The sequence below is a fragment of the Urocampus carinirostris genome, chromosome 15, assembly GCF_059441175.1.
Source record: "Urocampus carinirostris isolate Australia breed hairy pipefish chromosome 15, RoL_Ucar_1.0, whole genome shotgun sequence".
NCBI classification, from domain to species: domain Eukaryota; kingdom Metazoa; phylum Chordata; class Actinopteri; order Syngnathiformes; family Syngnathidae; genus Urocampus; species Urocampus carinirostris.
The window spans coordinates 7,895,606-7,920,174 of NC_142363.1; the positions used below are offsets into that span (position 1 = coordinate 7,895,606).

A 24,569-nucleotide genomic window follows, 5' to 3' on the forward strand; every position below is an offset into this window, starting at 1 on the left:
GCAAATTCAATTAACAAAATACGCCGGGAGAAAACTAAAAACTAAAAACACAGTCCGGAAAACTAACATATGGCAAAATTCAATAAATGACAAGTATCAAGGAGTCAAAAAGAATATGATAGCAGGTACATCAAAATAGCAAGACGCCATCCAACAGCTTCTGCTGTTAGCACAGTCCTTAAATACTGCTCTCTTCATTAGTGTCAGGAGCGGTTTGTGATGAAGAGTCTGTATCCTCCAGTGTTGCTAGCTGTTGGCACCCTTTGGAGATGGTGGTGTGCTGGAAAGATTATTGGGTGCTATCATCCATTCGTGTTGCTGTTCTTTGATTTTGACACCCTTTAAAGCAGATCTAATTTTGTAACCTACAAGATTTAATAAAAATAAAGTGTTCATGGGAAGGCATTTAGAACAGGTGGGATTCTCTTAGCTGAGGTCTAGGCTCTCTCCCCTGTTCTTCTTGTCAGTTCAAAATAAATTCATGTGTTCTCGATACTTATTTTGAGTGTCTGGTTCGTCTACTTACCTTTAAACGTATCAGTTGTCCTTGTTATCATCGTATCATGCATTCATATTGTGATGTTTTTATTTAGAAATTATGTCAAGCCAATTATAAATGGTTGAATTTGTTTACATTCTTTACTACTATTTTTGGGATGTTGATACAAATCATTGCATACAACGTTCTTTTAAAAGTGGGCATTGTAAAATAAAACACTAATTGTCGAATCAATTTCACGTGTTACTGTGAGCTATATTTTAAACCCTGTTTTCATTGTCCAAATGGAACTTGTATGTCTTGAACAGCTGACGATGTGTAAAGTAATAAAAATTGCTAAGAGGGAGAAACAAATCCCTAACTGTTTAACTTTTGGGGGGGAAAAAAACGGCAACTGCAACTTTTTCGAGCGTTCCTGAATTCTTGGAACTTTCAATCTCATGTCAGACAGTGTGACTTCACTTCAAAGTGGCACATATCAGCGGCACAAAGGAGGCACAGAGTTTTAACTGAGTGTCGTGGAGGGTTTGATAAAAGAGGAAAACACATTTTGAACGGTTTCTTTTCCCCTGCTGAGCCTGGGGCGCTTGATTTGATGGAAGCTGCTGTGTAGTGGCGTCGCTTTATCCTGCACCCTGCTAATTAGAATGGAACTCCACTTCATTTTTTTTGTTCTCCCTTCTACCACAGATATTCATCCCCTGCACAAGGGTGTGATATTGCATTCTGGTGAACCTCGCACGTTAACAACAATTTACAAGTGCCCACTACCAGTATTTCTTTCGTTGGAAGTTGACATTCCAGCTAATTCAATGTCGCTTGGTCTAATTCTTACAGGTCAAGCTTTATGTTAAAGAAAAAAAAAACAATTTCAAAACATTATTCCGTTTAATTGCACTGTAAAGGGGAAGTGAATCTAAACACTTTAATAACAATGTAGTATCCCTGTTTTCATCCCACTAAGGGGTAGGCCATTTTGTTTGACAGCAAGCATCAAATTGCCACTCAATGGAATGAAACAAGAGGATTTTACCGCTTAGTTGTGTTCCTCAAACACAAAACTAATTAGAAAGATGGATGAGTGGATACATGACACGTAAAGCCTGTCTTTTGTTACGAAATCTAAATTAAGCAAGACTGTATAAACATTTACCATATTTTCACAACCATAGGGTGAACCAGTCTACGTAGCTGGTACCAAATTCTCAATGATCAGTGTCTGTAATAACGTCTGCCCGGACGCCCGGGGTGTGCATCTTTTACGTCGGGCGTACAACTTACAAAACGTCTCCGTCCAGGTGCCCGACAACTTTTTCGAGAAAAAAAAAAAAATCTTTCGATTTTTTTATGTTTATTTTATTTTTTCAAATCAAATGTTTGCTTTATTCTGATATCGAAATCTTCGTTCGTTTTGGAAATTTCTGAATTTTGTTTCGTTTGGCAATTTGCCTACTCAGCAGCCAATCAGAAGCCTGCATCGAATAACTTCGTGCTTACGGACTGACTCTCCCGAGTGTTATAAGGTCGTGCATTTGCATATCATTTTCCAGGTAGACGCACAGTGAACACAAGAAAAATGGAGAAGTGGTTAGTAATCAAGCCAAAACCTCAGCCCCAGAACAAATATTCAAAAGAAGCTAAAAAAATTTATGACGCTACAAAACGTAAGCGTACATTAAAAGAATCGTGGAAAGAGGAGTTCACGTGGCTTGTAGCAGATGACACAACGCAAACATTGCATGAATGAAGATGAGTAAATACAGGTACATACTGATGGCAGATGGAAAACAGTGATGTCATATACATGCAATGAATGTTATAAGTAGATTTATGATCAACTTAATTTTAAAAGTGTTGTTCTGTTATATATTCTGATTATCAACCCTTAATACTTTGCAACAATGTTTTTATTTTTTGCGATGAGTCGTCTTCTTGTGTTTCAAGTTGTGAAAAATGGGGCAGGCAACTTTATGGCTGGGCAGGCAACTTTTCAGAGTTGTCTGCCCTGGTGTCCAGTAACTTTTTGTCATGAGTTTCAGACAGTGACTGTATGTAACACTACACAGGGTGCACCACACGGATGCCCTCTGCTGCGACTGCCTTATAACACAGACAAGCATAAAAGTGTGCGTATTTTAAAATACACTGCTGGAGCAAAACCGCATTTGGTTGAAGTTTTATGTAATTATTGATTACATAGTAAAACACAGGGCAGCACGGCGGCGCAGTGATTAGCGCGTGTGCGGCACAGTTCTGAGTTCATGAGATTGAACCTCCTGTGTGGAGTTTGTATGTTCTTCCAGTGCTTGCGTGGGTATCTTCCGGGCACTCCGCTTTCCTCCCACGTTCCAAAGACATGCAATTCAGGTTAATTGGCCGGTTCAAATTGTCCCTAGGTGTGAATAAGCGAGGGACTTGTCTGTCCCTGTGTGCCCTGCGACTGGCTGGCAACCAGTTCAGGGTGTCCCCTGCCCACTGCCCGGAGATGGCTGGGATGAGCTCCAGCACCCCCGCCACCCTACTTAGGATAAGCAGTACGGAAAATGGATGGATGGATGGATGGTTGGATGGATGGATAGTAAAACACACGGAAAGAAATTAGTCGAAGTTCATTTTTTGGTTTCCTCCACTTGCGAACCTTCAATTCATTAATATTTGACTCTTTCCATGATCTTCCGCGTAGCGCAGAAATCATGGATAGCATTCAATGGAGGAAAAGTGAGGTTTGGATTCAATTAATATGTGGGGGGACAACTATGGTTAGCATATCGGTAGCATGACACTCTACGGCGTAAGCAGGAATGAGTACTTCCGCAAACAATGGACGCATTGTGTGTGACCTTACGAGTCCTCTTCTGCGCAAGCTGAACAATTCAAGTCAAGTCATGTTTATTTGTAAAGCCCATACTCACACAGGACACGCAAGGAAGTCGCAGGAGATTGCATACAAGTCACTTTCAGTTGTAAGTGTGAACAATTTCACAAAAAAAATCAGATTTCACTTAAAAAAATTTAATTGAGCATTAATTTCTGCAGAATGAAACGTAGAGTTATGTACACGCCGATACATAAACCTCATGGTGTCCTCAGCTTTGTACGCTGTTTTACATAAAACACAGAACGCACTGCAAGATAGAGCGCAGAGCACAATTTGAAGAAAATCTGAGATTTTTATGTACGGAACATCTCTTATATTTCTGTGTCTGCAAGGGTTACATTGATCAACAACTGCGGCTCATTAACAGATTGGCTTTCCGTCTTTTTAAAGGCCCGGTCACACAGCCCTTCGCGTCTGTATTGCGGGTAAAATTTTGCGTTTTTTTCCCCGTGGTTGCCCGCGGTGGAAAATGTGCAAAATTGGAAGGCGACTGTTCCGCGTCCTTATCGCAGGTAACCGCGGCTGCATCGCTGTGCCGCCCGCGGATACCCGTGGTCTAAATTTTTGAGCAGCGCAAAACTTTTTCGCGCGGCCAACCGTGTATGAATTTCTTACCGCGTGTAAAGCACGGCTGTATCGCGTCTGTATCGCGATCTCAAAGCGTCCAACAGCGTCTGCTTCACGGGCAGGAATTTCTGGCCGTGATTCAGCCGCGATACGCCCGTAAAAGGCTGTGTGACAGGGCTTTAAGCTCAGTGCTCTCACTTTTCCTTTGTCAGTCCGTCAACGAACCTCTGCCCCACAAGACGTGGGTTTTGACTCGGTCCTGTTTCCCGTTGACAATTCCTGTCTGGTATTGTTCCCGTTTATTTTTGTCCTGTTTAATATTGATTTCCAGATTTGTTCCTGTCTATTTTTGTCCTGTTTATTATTCTCTCCAGTTTTCGTTCCCGTCTAGTTTGTCCTGTTTTATTTCGCTATCCTGTTTCATAATCAATCCTGTCTGTCCCGTCCTGTCCGGTATCGGCCACATCTGTCCGATATCTACTTAGGCAATTGGTATCGGTCTCGACGGCCTCTGGCTTCCTATCATTTCACGCCAGGCTACTGCTAACACGCATGACTCCCCATTTCCCGTAAAATAAAAGGCTTGTGTGAGAAACGTCACGTGTTTGGGTCCTGATCCTGTTCTGGTTCATGACATCATGAATCTGTAATTCTACTAGAAAATTCATTTGTCATTCCTATATTTAAAATATATTTCATTGAGATAGTGTAGAATAAGATTTATTTCAACAACATATTTATTTGCCATCCTTATTTCTGTTTTGTATCTTACAATTTTCTTAGAAGGATGTATGTGATTTTTTTGGGTTGTGAAACTAAGGTAGGACATAAGCTATTCTTCATTCAGCAGCATATTTAAACAGTGCTACAAATAGATTGCCCTAGATATTCGCTATTAAAATGCGCTTTCTTATATAACAGGGAAATAGTTCAGACATGATGCAGTGATGCATGAGAAAATTCCCTTTTTGGGTTGTGACATAACAGTGTCATCGAAGTATGTAACATTTGTGCAGACATATGTTTATAAGGTGCACCTTTTATTTGACCATTTTAGCATCAACATCAGTATTGATAATGGCTACTAATGCAAGTGTTGTTGATTCAAGTTGCAAGTTCCTCCCTCTTTGTAAATGTGGTGTGATGAATGCACTGTGTTCATGGAGAAAGGATTATGTAGTTTCAGTTTTTGGCAACACGCGTTCTAACATCCAGCAAAGGAAGAAAACAGAAAATAAGTACAATAATGAGCAAAAATTCCTCTGGATTGACACAGAGGTCTCACTGAAAGTTAGGACTGGTGTTCAACAGTTGCAGGGTACGTGGAACTTGTTTATGTTTTAAAGCAGTGGTCTTCAACTCAGTTGACTAGAGGGCCACCAGAGAGCTAGGGTCTGGGTGTGGCTGGGCTGAATTAGGATTTCCACAAGAAAACTTCAGATTGAAAAATACATTCTTCTCAAATATCCATCTTTAAAAAATGCTACACAAACTCAAGTCAAAAAATAAATAATGAAATAATGTGACAATAAATCCATCAGTTATAATTTGTGTGGACTGCACTTACATCAAATGGACAGTATGTATTATTTGACCACTAGATTTTGCTTTATTGTGACGTGCAACCAAAAAGAGTGCTAAAAAAAAGACCTAAAGTGACCGAACCACAAAAAGTTTCTTTTTTTGCCCAGCCTTTTTCTGAGAAAAAAAGAAAAGGGAAGAGAAATAGAAACAGACAAAAACAGGAAAAAAAACAAAGAAACAATATGGAAAGTCAAGTCAAGTCATTTTTATTTGTATAGCCCTTTAATCACAAGGCTGTACAGACAACAGATTATTGCAAACTACAGACTATTATTACACCATCCCTGATCTAAAACCTACATGAGGACAAGGGCAAATGGTAAAAAGATAGCAAAAAATAAAAGAAAAAGATCAAAAAATAGAAAGAAAAGGAAAAAAAGCTAGGCAAAAACAAGGAAAAAGGGAAAAAATGGTTTTAGGGGCAAACTGCAACTGCAAGATGGCTGAAAATGATGTCAGCTCCATCTAAGTGAGACTAATGTTAGGTAAAATAAAAACAAATGTATCTACTTATGAGTATTTCAAAACATATATGTTTATTTCATGGGCGGCACAGTGTCTGGGTGGTTAGCACGCAGCCCCCGTGCAGAGGTTCAGGGTTCAGCTACCGCAGCCTTCCCATGTGGAGTTTGCATGTTTTTGCCATGCCTGCGTGGGTTTCCTCCCACATACCAAACAACATGCATGTCAGGTTGATTGACGGTCCACATTGTCCCTAGGTGTGAATGAGCGAGTGAGTTGTCTGTCTTGCTGGCAGTTCAGGGTGTGCCCTGCCCACTGCCCGAAGATAGCAAGGATAGGCTCCAGCACCCCAAGGAACCCTACTGAGGATAAGCAGTGCAGGTAATGGATGGATGGATGTTTATGTCATAGTTGATGTATTTTTGCTTTTTTTGTAATCAGTATTTTTTTTTGGGTGAATTATTATTGTCCAACCAGGAGGCGGTTAATAATACACACTGTCCCTTTAGACTTACATATTAAGGCTGGGGTCTCAAACTATCACCCTGCAAGTTTAAGACCTCTCTCTGTTTTAAAAGGAATATAGGCTTTGAGTCAAATGACAAGATGGATGCAGAGAACAAAGAGACTGATCTAAATAGGCTACAACTGGTTCTCCTGTGGCTAAGTCCATGCTGAAAGAAAAAAGGGAAACGAGAAGTCTGCAGACAGTTGACTGTTTGCTAACCCTCCCATGGAGAGTGTGCTAAACTGAAGCCACACTTTGATCACCTCTTTAAAGCTACTCTGTCTAAGTGGGTGTGTACATTGTACTTTGTTTGGAGGCAGTGAATTTGGAATGAAAAAAAAAATATTATTTTAAACCTAATGCCCACTGCACAACAGGTAAGGGTGGGTGGATCGATCCAAAAATTGATATTATTAATATTGAGGGAGTACTTGGATCTGATCGATACTATTATCTTGAGATTGATATTGTCTCAGCATTTTAACTATCACTAAAATCATGTGGTGTGTCGTAAAATTAAACACACATACATACATACATACATACATACATACATACATACATACATACATACATACATACATACATACATACATACATACATACATTGAAGACAATAAATATTTAAACACTCTACTAATTTTCTATTTCTTTCACTTAGAAATCATGGATGGGTCGGAAATTTTAATCGAAGGTGCATGTTCACTGTGAGACAGATAAACTAAAAAGAAAAATCCAGAAATCACAATGCATGATTTTTTATCCATTTATTTGTGTGATACAGCTGCAAATAAGTATTTGAACACCTGTGTATCATCTAGAATTCTGACCCTGAGAGACCTGTTAGTCCGCCTATTCGAAGGCCACCTGCACTCCATGTATCGTACTGAATCAGATGCACCTTTTTGAGGTTGTTAGCTGCATAAAGACACCTGTCCACCCCATAAAATCAGTAAGACTTTAACTTGTAACATGGCAAAAACACCAGAGACAAAATTGTACATCTCCACAATGCTGGAAAGGGCTACGGCGCAATTGCAAAGCAGCTTGGTGAAAAAAGGTCCACTGTTGGAGCAATCATTAGAAAATGTAAGAAGCCAAATATGTTGGTCAATCTCAATCGGAGTGGAGACCCATGCAAGATATCACCTCCTGGGGGCTCAATGATTCTAAGAAAGGTGAGGAATCAGCCCGGAACTACACGACAGGAGTTGGTCAATGACCTGAAAAGAGCTGGGACCACCGTTTCCAAGGTTGCTGTAGGTAATACACTAAGATGTCATGGTTTGAAATCATGCATGGCACGAAAGGTTCCTTTGCTTGAACCAGCACATGTCAAGGCCCGTCGAGTTTGCATATGACCATTTGGATGATAGAGAGGGAGAATGTTTTGTGGTCAGATGAGACCAAAATTGAAATTTTTGGTCATAATTCCACTAAGCGTGTTTGGAGGAAGAAGAATGAAGAGTACAAACTGAAGAACACCATCCCTACTGTGAAGTGTGGGGGTGGTAGCATAATGCTTTTGGGGTGTTTTTCCTGCTCATGGGGCAGGATGAGTGCACTGCATTAAAGAGAGGATGACTGGGGCCGTGTATTGTGAGAAAAACCTCCTTCCCTCTGAGTTAACATTATTATACAATTTTTTTTCGATACATAGCTGCTTCTTTGGGCTTGACACTCTTGACCTTTGTTCTAAAAAAGTTGTAATTGTAGAAGTGTTTTATTTTCTCTACTGTTTAAGGATTTTACTTTGTGTTATTGGCAGTATTTGCACTTTCTCACTTTATATTAAAAGCATTGTTAAAATATATATTATATAACATTGTTGAATTTGTATTTTAGTTACATTGCTGCATTTGGGGGTTTGACTTTTTTCTTCTGAAATATTACCAAAAATCTTTGTGCTGTGTTTATCAAACTTATAATAAACCAACTCAGGGTAGGTGGTGATTCAATCATTCAACGATCATGCCATTTCCAAGGAAAAAGTATCAATATCGGATCAATTTCCATCAATACTACCGTGAATTTACTTCGATCAAGACAATAACAGAATTCTCAGTATCGGTCACCAATGGTGCCGGCTGATCTGACATGGTTAGTCAGAGGTTTGAGAGTAAACCTACCTATATCCGTTGATGCATCACTGCTATAGCCGTCATAATAAGGCATCAAGGGACTGTAGTTCTGTCGGTTCTCCAACCTGAACCGTCCTGCATGCTTGACAAACGCAGAAATCTTGCCTTTTCCTCTGAGACCTTGAGCTCGGCTCGCGGCTTCTTGATATTGGCCCATCAATTCGTCTTCGCTGTCTGATGAGGATGAGGCATGTTGGGCACCCTCAGTGTAAACTTTCTCTGCTGAATGACAGAAACAAATAAAGTATTGAATTCATTTTATGTGTGCGGCCTGCAAAGATTAGTCGATGATGTGGACAATAATCGATAGTATTGTCCCCAGATACGTATTTCCAACAAAGTGAGGCATCGCGACGCAAACCACCTGCACCTAAACACCACCAAGACCAGAGAGATGGTGGTGGACTTCAGGAGAACCAGAACTCACCCGGTTCCTGTAACCATCAAGGGAGAATGTGTAGAATTTGTCCAGACCTACAAATACCTGGGTGTGCAGCTGGACAACAAACTGGACTGGACTGCCAACACAGAAGCTCTATGTAGGAAAGGGCAAAGCCGACTTTACTTCCTCAGAAGGCTGGCCTCCTTCAACATCTGCAAAAAGCTCCTGAAAATATTCTATGAGACAGTAGTGGCAAGCGCCCTCTTCTATGCGGCAGCGTGTTGGGGAGGCAGCGTCAAGAAGAAGGATGCCTCTCGTCTCAATAAACTGGCTAGGAAAGCGAGCTCAGTTGTGGGCAAAGAGCTGGACAGCCTAACAACAGTAGCTGAGAGACGAGCACTGAAAAAGCTGAGGTCAATCATGGACAATCCATCGCATCCACTACACAGCATTATCTCCAGACAGAAGAGCAGTTTCAGCGACAGACTGCTGTCACTGTCTTGTACTACGGACAGACTGAAGAGATCTTTTCTTCCTCATGCCATGAGGCTCTTTAACTCCACCCGGCAGAGTAAAGGCCCACATTAAACCACACCACCTACATTGGATATTACCGAATCTTACTGCAATATGTATTCTGTGTAGCACTATTTAGTTACTCTATATAACACGCTACAGTGGGCATTTGCAAGTCACACTGGGTATTTGTATATTGTATTCTTTTGGCTTTATTATTGTACTGTTCTCAGCTCAGGGATGCTGCTGGAAATGTGAATTTCCCTTAGGGGATGAATAAAGTATCTATCTATCTATCTATCTATCTATCTATCTATGTATCTATTTATCTGACATAATTAAAATCTCTGCTAGGAGTTGCTTATAAGCAATAGCGTTTCTGTCTCGAATGGTAACATACATAAATTACAAATTTTTAAATTACATCAACATTAAGTATGTATACCAAAAATGTCTAAAGCAAAGGTCTCAAACTCACGTGATGATAGTTTAAAAACAAAAACAAAAAAACATTTTAATTTAAAATATAAATGTGAAAAAAAAACTTGAATGTGGTTTCATTCATTGTTTTGGGTCATTGGGGTCATTTTCAATTGATTTACGGTCGATTTTTGTAGTTAGGTTCCTTTTAGTTTTTTGGATGCTTTTTTTGGGTGACTTTTCAGTCTAATTTGTTTACTTTTTGTACTTTTGGGTAATTTGTAATTTATAAATGCACTATATACTTTTCAGCACATTCTTTAAATGTTTACATTTGAGTTGGGGTTTTTTTGTGAATTCAATTTTTGGGGGCCGTTTTGGTGATTTTTCAGTCATTTTAGGGTTGTTTTTGTCCATTGCCCTCACTTGGCGCCGCCCGTTTGGCGCCAGCTGCGGCTTGTTGCCTGATTAACTTCCCTCCTATTTAAGCTCAGTGCTGTCATTCACCCCTTGTCAGTCCAGAACCTTTGCACCCGCAAGACGTGTGTTTTGAGTCTGTCCGGTATTCATCCCGTCTATCTCGTCCTGTTTGATATCTGACTCCAGTCCCAAGTGTCTGGTATAGATCCCGTCTGCCTTGTCCTGTCTGATATCTGACTCGAGTCTCCAGTATCGGGTATCGATCCCGTCTATCTCGTCCTGTTTGATATCTGACTCCAGTCTCCAGGGTCGGGTATCGATCCCGTCTGTCTCGTCCTGTCTGATATCTTGCTACAGTCTCCGGTATCCGGTATCGATTCCACCTGTCTCATCCTGTCCGATATCCTGCACCAGTCTCCAGTATCCTGTATCAATCCCGTCTGTCTCATCCTGTCTGATATCTGACTCCAGTCTCCAGTATCTGGTATCGATCCTGTCTCTCCCGTCCTGTCTGGTATCGACCCCGTATGTCCGGTATCTGCTCGTGTATCTGGTATCGATCCCATCAGCCTCTGGCTTCCTGTTTTTCATGCCACTTCTGTCTTACTTCGTCCGCCCAGCGATCGCCAAATCACTGGCATTTGTGTTCACACGCATGACTGCCCCATTCCCATAAAATAATGAAGATTAAAATAATGTAGATTTACATTTTAAGGTTAATCGTTTTAAAGTCAAATTAAATGCATGCAGTCCAAAGAACAAACAACGGTTGTTAAAATATGAAAAAGACAAAGGTCAGTTGTTAAAATCGTTTGATTACAAACTGTATTCTGTTACAGAAGTTGCAACATTTGCCTGTGACTTAAAAATAGATTTATTTATGGATTTTAAGTCTCAACTGACTAAGCACTTTGCTTATTTGGTTCTAGATGGGGAACTTTCATCTAATTTTTATTTGTCAATTAAAAGATGTATTTTTCATTGTACCCATTTTCTTTTACTTATTATTTGCAACATAATTAAATCAATTTTGTGTTAAATTTAAGAAGAAAGAAAAGATCATCCGATTATTTGACGAATGGCTTTAATAGTCCATGATTAGTCAAGGATTGAATAGGCAGTTGCAGCCCTAGAGGACATCCGAACTAAGACGTCTGACTCCAACCCACATCATCTAGTTTCTGTAGGTAAATCCAAGGGTAATCTAACTAATTGTCTCGCCAACGTTTACTAAGGGTTTTATACTTCTACAAAACTTTGCCAGCGAGGAGTATTGGAAGCATCTTAATTTGGTGCCCAAGCCACATATTCCGGCTGATTTTATCACGCAGCAACAGCTCTACGGGGTTCTCATCCTATCTATGAGGAGGACCGCTTTCATCTGAGATCATCTATCGGGTCACAACAGACCGCCCGTGAACATAGGTGATAGTGATGTATCATACTAGCTCTACGAGCCGGCTCTTTGAAGTGAACGTCGTGAATAAAAAAATGAAAATGATTTTGCTTTTAATTTTACAATACTGTGTAGTAAGGACCACAATGCATTGGCTATGCTTGGAAATAAATTCGCTCTGGCTATATATTACTCAAAGTCAAGGCAACGGACTGGTAGAGTAGTTCAGGGTGTACCAGGGTGTCATGATCTGGTATGCCACCTTCCCTCCAAAGGGCACCAACTGGGTCATCAACTGGACACACCTAAGCCCAATCGCTACACACCTGTCCCCAAATATAAAGAGCCTTCATATTGACTGTTGGTGCAGCACACTTCCATCCGGTCTTCAGTTACCATGTCAGAATTGTTTTATTGTTTCTGTTTTTTGTTCAATACATACCATCCTTTGTTGAGCAAACCTGCCTCCATCCTGACTTCCCTGTCATTGGGTCCTCTACTAGTAAAACGTGACCAAATGACCCAACCACCAAAGGACACAGCGGGAAGTCTTTTTTTAGCTTTAAAAGAAAGTTTGCCGAACATCTTCTCTGTCCCCCTGCCATTTCGGTTTGCTGTCCCGGCAGCAAGGAGAAGGTTCCTCTCCTGGAGGTGGGGTGAAGGACAACGACTCAACCGCCCACGTCCCGGTGGTGAGGAGAGGAATTCTAAGCTGCTTCTGGCCCTGTTTAGGCATGGACGGACAAGAACCTTCTGCTGTCTTTTGTTCCGGTGAAAGCCTGTTTAATGCAGCTGTCTTCATTTTTGTTTTCATGTTTTTCTGGTCCGTCTGGCATACAGCCCTTGAGTAGGAGGTAAAGTCACAATCTGGTATACCACCTTCCCTCAGAGGGCACCAACCGGTTTCCTTGACACACTCTAATTATACCAGGTCTCTATATCGACTGTTAGGACAGCATTTTGGGTTCGGGTCATTGTCATTGCCACTTCCATCAGGTCTTATCATGTCAGTTTTTATTTCTTCTAGTTTTGACACTTTGTAAGTTTTTTTTAAGACCGGGCTTGTTTTTGTTTGCTATTCCCGTTTTTGTCAACAAATACCATTCTTTGTTGAGCACACCTGCTTCTATTGCGGCTCCCCTGCATTTGGGTCCATTACTAGCGGAAAGTAACACAGGGACTGCAGCAAAAGGTGGGAGAACCAGTGACCCAAAGAGGACAAACGGTTTATAGGATTGGTGAAAGAAAAAACATGAATCAAATATATAAAATAATTTTCAAAAGACATGTGTATTTTGTACGTGACAACATGGTCAAAAAAAAGCCAACGTATGAGTCCATGTGTAATATTAATGCTGCTTCATACAGTTCCAGCAGAGGGCAGCAAAGCTTTAAAAGTCTCTATGCTAATATATTTTATTTAAAAAAAATTTAAGGACACCTCAAACACACCCCCACCTCTTATGCTTCAATGCCATTTATCGTGTGTTTTAGATTACCTCTTCAAAGTCAAGTAAAATTAGTTTCACGTCACCCTGCAAATCTATGTTGTTCCTGAAGTCATCAAGGCACTGTAGGCTCCCTGCATTCTCCAGCGTCAACTTGTTGTTGAGGTACCAGAAGAGAAAAGTCATGAGGATGATGAAGAGCCCGATGGCTGTCAGAAATCCAAGCACCTCCGGAGAGACTTAATGAACACAGAAAAATATTTGTGTCATCAAATTTGCAAATTCTGTACTAAAACAGTGGCATAGTGGCTGACTGGTTAAAAAAGGGTATAATTTTAATGTCGATATGAAAAATGCCAGTTGGGAATTTTTGGTATTGGTAAACGTTATTTCTCTATTTTTTATTGCACTATTGTTACGATGCACTAGTTTTCATTATTACAACTTGGGCCTGTCTCCAAGAACTACCTTAAAAACTGATTTTGCCTACTTATCTAAATATTATTATTATTATTTTCTCTTTAAGAGTCTTTATTATTTTTTGATCCTGGAGTGCCATGTCTAATCTCAATGAAAATACCATATGCTCGCTACACAGTTTTGGCATGGACAAAGAGAACGTGACCACCATAATATCAAGGAACTGTTTTATCCCAACCAATCTTATGTGGTCACAAAAAAAAGGTTGTTCAACATCTAGTTTACCTGCCGCAGTGCTTCTCAATTCTTTTCCTGATACGTTGTCACGTTTGCCATGGCGCCCAATTGGCACCAGCTGTGGCTCGTTGACAGATTGGCTTCCCTTCTATTTAAGCTCAGTACTCTCACTCACCCTTTGTCAGTCTGTCAACGAACCTCTGCACCAGCTAGACGTGGGTATTGACTTTGTCCGCTTTGATTTCAGTCTCCAGTCTCCAGTGTCCAGTATCATGCCCGTCATTTTCATCCTGTTTGATATCTGTTTCTAGTCTCCTGTATCTGTTAGCAATCCTTTCAATCCCGTTCTGTCTGGTATCGTCATCATCTGTTCGGTATCGGCTCGTGTAACTGGTATCGATCTCGTTGGTCTCTTGCTTTCTGTTGTTTCACGCCAGACTTCGTCTTTCTTCTTTCGCCCAACGTAAGTCAAGAGTATTGACATACGTTACTCTTGGCGTAAGGGTAACACTAAACATCACCCTGAAAACAGTATTTTTGGAACGCCTCCTCTTCAGGTTTTTGTGTTAAGGATTACATAAAATGACACTATTTGGTTCCACTTCACAATCGTGTCTTACATGTTGTTGGTTCTTAGAAAATATTTTCATTTTCGTATTTATAAGTTTGAAACTTGAAATATGGCAATATGACAAAATGTTATTGGGGGCCGAAGCGTTTGCATGGCCCTGTGTATTTCTAAATTCTGTTGCCTCGGTTATGTATTATCAGCATGGAGACTGTTACCATGTTGAATATTAAGAGAAAAGAAAAACAAATTCTCACAATAAAAAGACACCCACATTGTCCACAGGCACGCTGAAGCACTCTCACTAACACTCCTATACACACTCCCACGCATGTTCACAGAAGACTCTTGAGCATGATGCTGTTCCACTGATTAAACACACAGATGACTCAAAACCAATAAAGCTAAAACACCAAGATTTGCCATTTGACAGTCGAACAAGTGCATCTTAGCCTGTCATATCTGTAGTGCATCTTAATAATGAATGTTGAGATAACTTTTCAGATACTTGAATATCATTTTATACTATGAATAATCGAAAATCTAACAATATCCCGCCAAACGCCCACAGGCTGTGAAACTCGTGACTCTTCTACCCTAATGCTAAACATTGGTTCTGGCCAAGGATGTGTGCTAGCTCTGTACTGTTCAATCTGTCCACCCAGGGCTTTTCACCAACCCAGAGGTCCGCAACCTTTTCTGTACCACGGACTGGTTCAATGTCTAAAAATATTTTTAGGGCCTGACCCAAGGGCAACATGAGACATGTTTCTACTTCTTCTTAAAATAATAATAACAATAATAACAATTGTTATAACATCTATACTAATATCAACAATAATAATAATTATGCAAAATCGCAATTATTCATTCATTTTCCAAACCGCTTATCTTAACAAGGGTCGCGGGAGAATTGGGTCCATCTTAGTCATGATTTTGGAGTGTGGGAAGGAACCGGAGTGACCAAGGGCACGGGGAGAACATGCAAATTCCACAAAAGGAAGCCGGTAGCTGGAATTGAACTTTGGACAGCTGTTTTAGAACACTGAACACCACAAAGTCCAAGGAAGTCATACTCGACTTTAGGAGGACAAGTACCGACCTAACTCCACTCATAATTCATGGAGACAGTGTAGAGTCCACTCTTTCAAACTCCAGGGCCGCATCTCTGAGAGCCTCTCTGGGTCAGCCAACACCAGAGCTGTGGTGGGGAAGGCCTAGTAAAAATTCCACTACCTGAGAGTGCTCAGGAAGAATAACTCCCTAACAAAAACTGCTGATGTCCTTCTACAAAGCCACGTTGAATAGCATTCTGACATGCAACGTCAGGGTGTAGATACTCGAAGCACGTTAGAGGGCCGAAAACTATACATAATGTAATCAACACAACCCAGAAAATCATTGCCTCTATGACCTGTTGCTCTCTGGTAGGCGCTACAGGTCATCACCAACCTGAACAAGCACGCAAAACTCTGAAAAATATATATCTCGCCAGTTGCATGAAAAATGGGTACTCATGTTGCTGCTAAATATTATTGCACTACTGTTACGATACACTATTTTCATTGCACATTTTTTACAACTTCGGCCAGTCTCCAAGCAATACCTTGTACATATTTTTGCCTAGTTATATTTTATCTTATTTTCCTCTTTAAAGTCTTTATCATATGTTGTGGAGTGCCATGTCTAATCTGGTTCACTAAATTGTTGTCAATGACATGTTATCGTCTTAATTTCAGCAACCGGCCTCCCTGTGTGGAGTTTGCCTGTTCTGCATGTGCCTTAGTGCATTTTTCTTTGGCCACTCAGGTTTCCTCCAACATCCCAAAATTGTTCAAGGCAGGTCCAAATTGACCCTAAGTAAGCATAAGCGCATCAATGGCTGGATAATGGTAACGGGCGTCCTCTCCATAAATATAGCTGGAGAACCCCATCGATCTCAGTAAGGATAAAGCCAATTAGGAAATGAATGATTCAATGAATAATTGAAGCAGGTTATTACTCAATTCCTTTAACTTTGGCAGCTGATGAAATGTTAGTGATTTTATGGGCCTTTTACTGTGATGAATTAATATTGGATGATTATTTCACGCTTTTATCTTTTCAGAGCTAATTGCACACAAACAACAAACAGCAGATATGTTGACCTTTAACCAAGTTGCATACTGTTCCGTGAACAGGAAACATGTAACAATTTGTATTTTTAAATGTTTAATTAAACATTGTTCTTAAAGGGACAGTCTATTATTTAGCTGCTCCTAGTGGTAAAAAAAAAAACCTATTTCATTTAAAAAAACAGAAACTATTGATTTAAGAAAATAACAAAAATACATGAGTGATTGTAAAAACAGGCATTTTTCTAAAATTAGCAATCATTTGACAGAACATGAGCCTCACCTTAAGGGAGAGGACATGATTTTCAGACATATTACTTCTATGGGTACAATAAAACTTCAGAAAGGTTGGGCAAGTAAATAGAAATAAAATGGTGTATTTTGGTCATTTTGAGTCTCCGAAGATAGTATTACTGAGCTTTTCAGCATTTATTTTTGTTTGCAGTACATGAAACAGCAACATCTGGAGGTAAAAAAATACACATTATTCTTTTTGATGCAAACAAATATTGTCAAATTAGGATCTTACCTTTTTTTTTTTTTTTTTTTTTTTTAACTTTTTTTGTTCTTTAATTCGAAAGAAAAGATAAAAATAAGGAAACATTATTTGCATACATTTGCATAGACATACATCCCTCAAGTGTCAATAGTTGACAGATTGTTGCAAAAATACCTCATAATAAACCCAGGTGGGGTTTGAAATTCACAACATTATCTGGGCTCTAAAGATTTTCTTTCAGTCGAGACATATTTAAACATTATTCAAATACCAAGAAATAGAATACAATGTATGGTTGGCTTTAACATGAATTAATTAAAAAACAATTATCATTTGTAACTCCATGCATTGCAAATGAAATAATATAGATGAAGATTAACATGGTGAGGCAGTCATTATTGTTTTAGGGTATGCGAAAAAGCTTTATTTATTTTATTTATTTAATATAACTATGCATACGATTTTATAGTAACAAATAATCAACACAACAGCTTAATTTTTACTCTACTTATAAAGCAGGACGTTTTGAGGATTTCTAAACACTACACTGCTCATCCTTTATCATTGATCTAATTCCTGAGGTCCACTAGTTCATCAGATAAAAATGTTACAGACATGGCACATGCTCCTATTTTGATGATTAAAGAAAAGCTATACATTAGACAAGGCTTAACATAACAGAACACAAAGTGGTTGGTGTGACAGTATGGAACAATCCATAAAAAACACCAAAAATGAATAAATAAATATATAAATAAATACATAAATAAAAGAGGAATATAAATTTACTGATGGGTGATTACAATAGGGTGGCTGGTGTGAGAGGTGTGGTTTGGTGGCAAACATTGAACACATTACCCTACCTTTTCTGATGCAGATTAATTCATGAACTCCACAGCTACGTTCGCCACCTGAAAAGACAACACATTTGAGTCCATTAACGATGGAACAGATAGATATACAATACCGTTCAAAAGTTTGGGTTCCCCCATACAATTTTTTTGCCCATACTAATCTCTTTTTTCTGTTGGCCAGTTCCAGATATGGCATTTTCTTTGCCACTATGCCTTGAAAGCCATGCTCTTGGAGTCGCCACTTTACTGTATATTGTTGACACTGGTGTTGTGCAGGTACTATTTAACCAAGCTGCTAGTTGAAGACCCTATTTCTCAAACTAGAGACTCTAATGTACTTGTCACGTTGCCACTTCTCTTTCTACTCTGGACCATTGTAGGCGAGAACAGTTTCTTGGCAATGTTTTGCATGGAACAACCTTCATTTCTTAGAACAAGAATAGACTGTGGAGTTTCACAAGAAAGTTGTCTTTTTCTGGGGATTCTGAAAGTTCAATCATACCCACAAATGTGATGCTCCAGATGCTTGACTAGCCCAAAGAAGGGTCAGTTTTATAGCTTCTCTAACCAGCTCACCATTTTTTAGCTGTCCTAACATCATAGCCCAAGGGTTTTCTAATCATCCATTAGCCTTCTAAAACACTGGAGCGCTGGTTGCTGGAAAGGGGTTTTGATACACCTATGTAAATATTGCAATAAATAACAGATATTTGCTAATAAAATAGTCATTTACCGCATTAACAGTGTATGAGGGGTATTTCTGATTAGTTTCATATTGTCTAGACCCCAAACCTATGAACAGTAGTGTATATTTTCTGAAAACAGCACCCAATATGTTGACATATTTAGACAAGGACAAATGTAAGATGATTCCAGGACAGTGAAGGACAAAAGACAGTAAAAAGTGATAAATTTGAGCTTAAATGGTTCTATTTAATTTCTTTTTAGTTTTTTAGTTTAAAAAAAACAACAACACTAACCAATATTTTAACCTGCTTCAGATTTTTTTTAGTTGTCAGATACAATTGCAAAAAAGTAGGCATATGTTGTAGTAATTATTTTGGTTTAATTTGAGGGGCAGGGTCTGGGTCTCCAAAATAATGTTGAATGTTGAATTTTGCCTGTAAAGTACGTATTGTAGTTGAGTATTTCATTGTTTAATAACTGTAAAAATAAAAATAAGGTTAGCACTTCACGGATTTGATATATCACAGCCTGTATCTGGAACATAACTCTCCCAAAACGTTACCGGCTTGCTGTACCGCAGCGTAGCTGTCAACATTATAAGGGACTCTTCCCAACCTGGCTAAGATCTTTTTGTCCTGTCGCCCTCTGATACGTATTGTAGGTTGCTTAAAATAAGGACAAACAGGTGCAGAGACAGTTTCTTCCCCAGGGCCATCACCAACCTAAACAAGCACGCAACATGTGAAAATACATATCTTGTAACTTATTTGGGATTTTTTTGTTGCTGCTAATAATATTGCAATACTTTTCAATATACTGTTGTTACGATGCACTACTCTTTCATTGCTATATTATTATATTTTGGGCTAGTCTCAAAGTACGACGATGTAAATGTTATTTTGCATGTTTTATTTTATTTTTCTCTTAATAGTCTAATCTTGTTGAATTAACAATGACAATAAAGACTACTCTATTCTATTCAATTCAATTCTATTCTATTCTATTCGTCCAAAAATTAAATTTTAATATGATTCTGACTGTTTCTTGCATTTAAACCCAGTGGTTTATGATATTGACAGTCATTGGGTGAACACTACAAATTCGATACAGAGGACAAAAACCGGCAATATTGCTAATTTTGGTCATGTGCGACTACGTTGAACCTCATCTGATTCATCCATCTGTCCAACATAGCATTTGTGCGTTACATTAATAGGTAGTATCTTTTATCTTTATTTTCATCTTTAAGTGTGATCACTTCCTTTTAAGCAAGAAGGATTTGTAAGTTAACACACTGTAAGTGCACGACACACCCTGTTAATATAACAATTGAGTAGAATCTTACCAATATTTATAGAAGAGTCCCGACTGCAGTGGCTTAATTTTTTACTTTTACTCACATTTGTAAAACCCTCCAAGTCTCAGAGCTATGTAGCAAGGGATCAGCCTACAGGTTGAAGTTTCACCTTGCCCTTGTGTCTTGCACTCTCAATTTGTGTCTCAACTACAAAAGGCTATATATATATATATATATATATATATATATATATATATATATATATATATATATATATATATATATATATACACACATATATATATATATGTATGTATGTAATGAGGATAAGCGGTATGGCTAATGAGATGAGATGAGATGAGATATCCATCCATCCATTATCTGCACCGTCTATCCTCAGTAGGGTTGCGGGAGTGCTTGAGCCCATCACAGCTGTCGTCGGGCAGTGGGCAGGGGACACCCAGAAATGGTCGCCAGCCGGTCGCACAAATATATATTATATATATATAAAACCCAGCCGCCGCTGGTAATAATGGATGTTGGTGCTGGGAAACACCCGCACCTTAAAAGGGCAGTGTGTTTTAATTGACACATGGGATTTTTTAGGGATACTGTGTTGATGACTTTAAATCTGTTAAGTATTAAAAAAAGGTTAACATTGTTTTGTATTTTATCTTTCTTTGTAGATGTATACCAATTTTAATTATATTTTCTGTGTTTTTCAGTGTTAATGTGGTTAATGAAAAAATCTCAAGTTTATTCTTTTTCCTTCTTTCATCTCTATTTTTTCCTTTTTGTTAATGTATTTTTTCTTTTTTTTCTTTCCTTCTTTTCTTTTTTTATGTATGTGTCCCCCTTGTTGAGCTTTCCATGCATAATGTTTCACAATAATTGATAATCTTGTTTATTGTTGACAATACATTTTATGGTGCAACCTGGACACATCGTCAGTAATTCTCCCAGGGTGATTGAGTGTTTCGGGTCTTAGTTAGACACCCTTGCCCAAGCGACCCAGCCAAAGAAGGTGGATTTCCCGACTTGTGTCCAGGTAGCCCACGACGCCAGGCCTGCACCTATCTCAACCAGAGCGAGCGTGAAACCTTTTGAGCTGCTGCCATGATGTTATTGATGGCTCTTCCACCATGCAGTCCGCAAATACCAAGGAGCCCAAGAACACAGTGTAAGGACCTACCTGCAAAGCCCCTACAGCCCACCTCAATAGGCTCACAGCAGGCATTCCACCCATTCCTCCAGCATTTAGCCACATGATCGGCATACTTTGCCCTCTTCCTCTCCTGCGTTTCATCACATCAGCACCATGTCTGGCCAGAGTGTTGTAGCTGCGATCATGTCTGGGAATCACAACAACTTCCCTATGCCCACCAGGAACTGCCAGTCCCTTGTAGTTGGGATTCATGCAACAACAAAAAAAAACCTTAAGAGCCGTTTGGGACACGAAAAAGGCAGCTCTTTTAGTGATCCAAGCCGAAAAAGCTGGTTCTCTAAAATTTGTCGGAATTCGCATCTGTAGAAGTAAACATCGTTAGCGCAGTGTTTCGTATTTGCTCAGAAAAATTCAAATGAATTTACATACAAAGACTTATTTTTTAAGAAAGTTACTTTCCCTGATAACAAATTACTTTTACAATAGAATAATTCAGTTACTAACTCAGTTACTTTTTGGAAGAAGTAGTGGGTAACTATAACTAATTACTTTTTTAAAGTAAGTGTCCAACACTGGTTACAACCATAGTCTCCCCTACCCATTTTTTAGTGCTTTCCCAAAAAAAAATGGTAAATGGTCTGCATTTATATAACGCTTTTCAAGGAAATGAAGACCTCCCAAAGCGCTTTACAGTGTGATTCACACTTACCCATTCACACACACACACACACACACACTCACACACCAATACAATATCTTCTGGTGTTTAAAATCAAGCATAGATGAACGGAATGAGATGTTGAGCATCCAGACTTTTGTTTCAGATAAAAAGTTTCTCAATGGAATGCTAAATGATTGAATAGCAGAGCTGTCCCTTCAGAACCAAGATTGGACTCCATGCAAAACCACCCAAACGAAACAGCCGCGTCCCATAACAACGAACATTGGCACTTGCGTCTCGTCTCGTTCGACCATTCTTTTGGGGCTAAAATGTGGCGTCCAGCCTCAACAGCTGCCATCTTGCAAGCGTTTGCGACTGCAATAGTAAATTTGGTAAGAAGAGACGATATTTGCCCACTTACCATCAATCGCCATGATGTGTTTTGGATTGAACCACATCGGGCGGCGGAAAAGGTGGAGACGGACCACTCCAAAATGTATCTGGGAAGGGAATAACAAGATGGTTTATTCCTCTACAGCACCTCGAGAGTGAAATAAACATTAATAAGCAACCTGATTTCAATTATGAATTTTGTTTAAGCCCTAAAAGTTTCTAAATGTATTCACATTTTGAGTTACATTTATTAGAATTATAATCGTCTTTATTTTCATCAATAACAACTTTGTGAACAATGTGTGCAAGCATAATAGACATGGCATTCCGAAATAAGGACGTAATAAAGACTTGAAATTTAAAAAAAAAAACAAGATAAAAGAATGTCGGGGTAAATGTGTAAATAATATATCTCTTATACCTGCGCTCAGGGTTAACATTAAAAACGATTGCAAATTATACTGAAACCTATAATATCATGCACGGTGCAATTCTTAATGTTCACATTATTTTTGCAACGGGTAATTACAGTTTTTTTTTTTTTTTTTTTTTTTTTTTTTTTTTTTTTTCAAAAACATGGACAAGTAAGCAGAAGAATTACTTTAGTGGGGAACTGTAAAATCTATCAAAGCATAATTTCAGATAATTTTCAATAACACACAATTGTATTTTTTTTATAATTGTATTTGAATTATTATTTTTTAAAATTTTATTTTACTATTGTGTGTGTTTTTGGTGTTTCGGGTTAGGTGGGGAAAAATAATGTATTATCTTATTGTATTACAATAAGATAATACGTATAATGTTTTATACAGCACTTTGAGTGACAATTCGTGAACTGAACTATCTATCTATCTATCTATCTATCTATCTATCTATCTATCTATCTATCTATCTATCTATCTATCTATCTATCTATCTATCTATCTATCTATCTATCTATCTATCTATCTATCTATCTATCTATCTATCTATCTATCTATCTATCTATCTATCTATCTATCTATCTATCTATCTATTCGTATTAATAACTGATGAAAATTGTAAAGTAATATCATAAAAAAAAGAATTTGAAAGAATTGGAATGTCACCCAAAATAAGACAGCAGAATGTACACTCACCAGCCACTATATGAGGTACACCTGTGCAACTATGCTTTAAGACTTAATTTCTAAACAGACAAGCAGATGGCAGCAACTCAGTGCATTTAGGCATGTAGACATGGTCAAGAAAATCTCCCGCAGTTCAAACCAAGCATCAGTATATGGAAGAAAGGAGATTGGAGTGACATTGAACGTGGCATGGTTGTTGGTGCCAGAGGGGCTGGTCTGAGTATCTCATTAACTGCCATCTACTGGGATTTCATGCACAACCATCTCTAGGTTTTACAGAGAACGGTCTGAAAAAAAAACAAAAAAAACAAAAAAAACAATGAGCGGCAGTTCTTTGGGTGGAAATGCCTTGTTCATGCTAGAGGTCAGCAGAGAATGGCCAGTACGGTTCGAGCTCATAGAAAGGCAACAGTGACTCAAACAACCACCTGCTCCAACCAAGGTGGGCAGAAGAGCATCTCTGAAGGCACAGTACGTCGAACTTTGATGTAGATGGGCTACATCAGCAAAAGACCATGCTGGGTGCCTCTCCTTTCAGCTAAGAACAAAAATCTGAGGCTTCAATTTGCACACGCTCATCGAAATTGGACGATAAAAGATGGAAGAAACGTTGCCTGGTCTGATGAGTCCCGATTTCTTCTGCGACATTCAGATGGTAGGGTTAGAATTAGGCGTCAACAACATGAATGGATGGATCCATCCTGCCTTGTATCAACGGTTCAGGCTAATGGTGGTGGTGTCATGGTGTGGGTAATATTTTCTTGGCATTCCTTGGGCACCTTGGTATCAATTGAGCATTGTTGCAACATCACAGGCTACCTGAGTATTGTTGCTGATCATGTCTATCCCTTCATGACCACACTGCACCCAACTTCTGATGGCTACTTAAAGTCAACTCAAGTCAAGTCATTTTTATTTGTATAGCCCTTAATCACATAGAGTCTCAAAGGGCTGCACTGGTTATTGCACAGACTATTATTTCAGACTATTATTACACCATCCCCTGATCTGAAACCAACATGAGGGCAAGGAAAAACTCAAAAACCTCAACATGAGGAAAATGAAGAAACCTTGAAAAGGGACCGCACATGTGGTAATCCCCCTTTCAGGATGACCAGGCTGCGATGGATGTTGCAAGCACAAATAGTACAGAGATATTGCCAACAAAAATATAGGTTATTCATATGCTATAGAGTACAAGTGTGTTTTAAGCTTAGATTTAAACATTTCCACTGAGGTTGCAGATCGGATCTCAGGGGGAAGAGCTTTCCACAGCACCGGTGCCCGGATGGAGAACGTACTCGAACCTGCAGAACACTTCTTGGCTCTTGGAATCACCAG

At 39.1% G+C, this 24,569-nt stretch overlaps 1 protein-coding gene across 4 annotated transcripts in view; it reads right to left on the minus strand.

The window, feature by feature from the left end:
• The window catches only part of syt14a (synaptotagmin XIVa), a 37,077-nt gene extending 14,907 nt beyond the window's left edge, over positions 1–22,170 (minus strand). The window contains exons 1-4 of one of the 4 annotated variants that reach the window (XM_088355152.1): positions 22,145–22,170; positions 17,923–17,970; positions 13,308–13,460; positions 8,628–8,858 (exon numbers count right to left, since the gene is read on the minus strand). In XM_088355152.1, coding sequence (XP_088211278.1) covers positions 8,628–8,858; positions 13,308–13,460; positions 17,923–17,970; positions 22,145–22,157 — 445 coding nt within the window. In that variant the 5' untranslated portion in view covers positions 22,158–22,170. The other 3 variants (XM_088355150.1, XM_088355149.1, XM_088355153.1) reach the window with 3 other exon arrangements.
• Between the last annotated feature and the right edge of the window lie 2,399 nt (positions 22,171–24,569).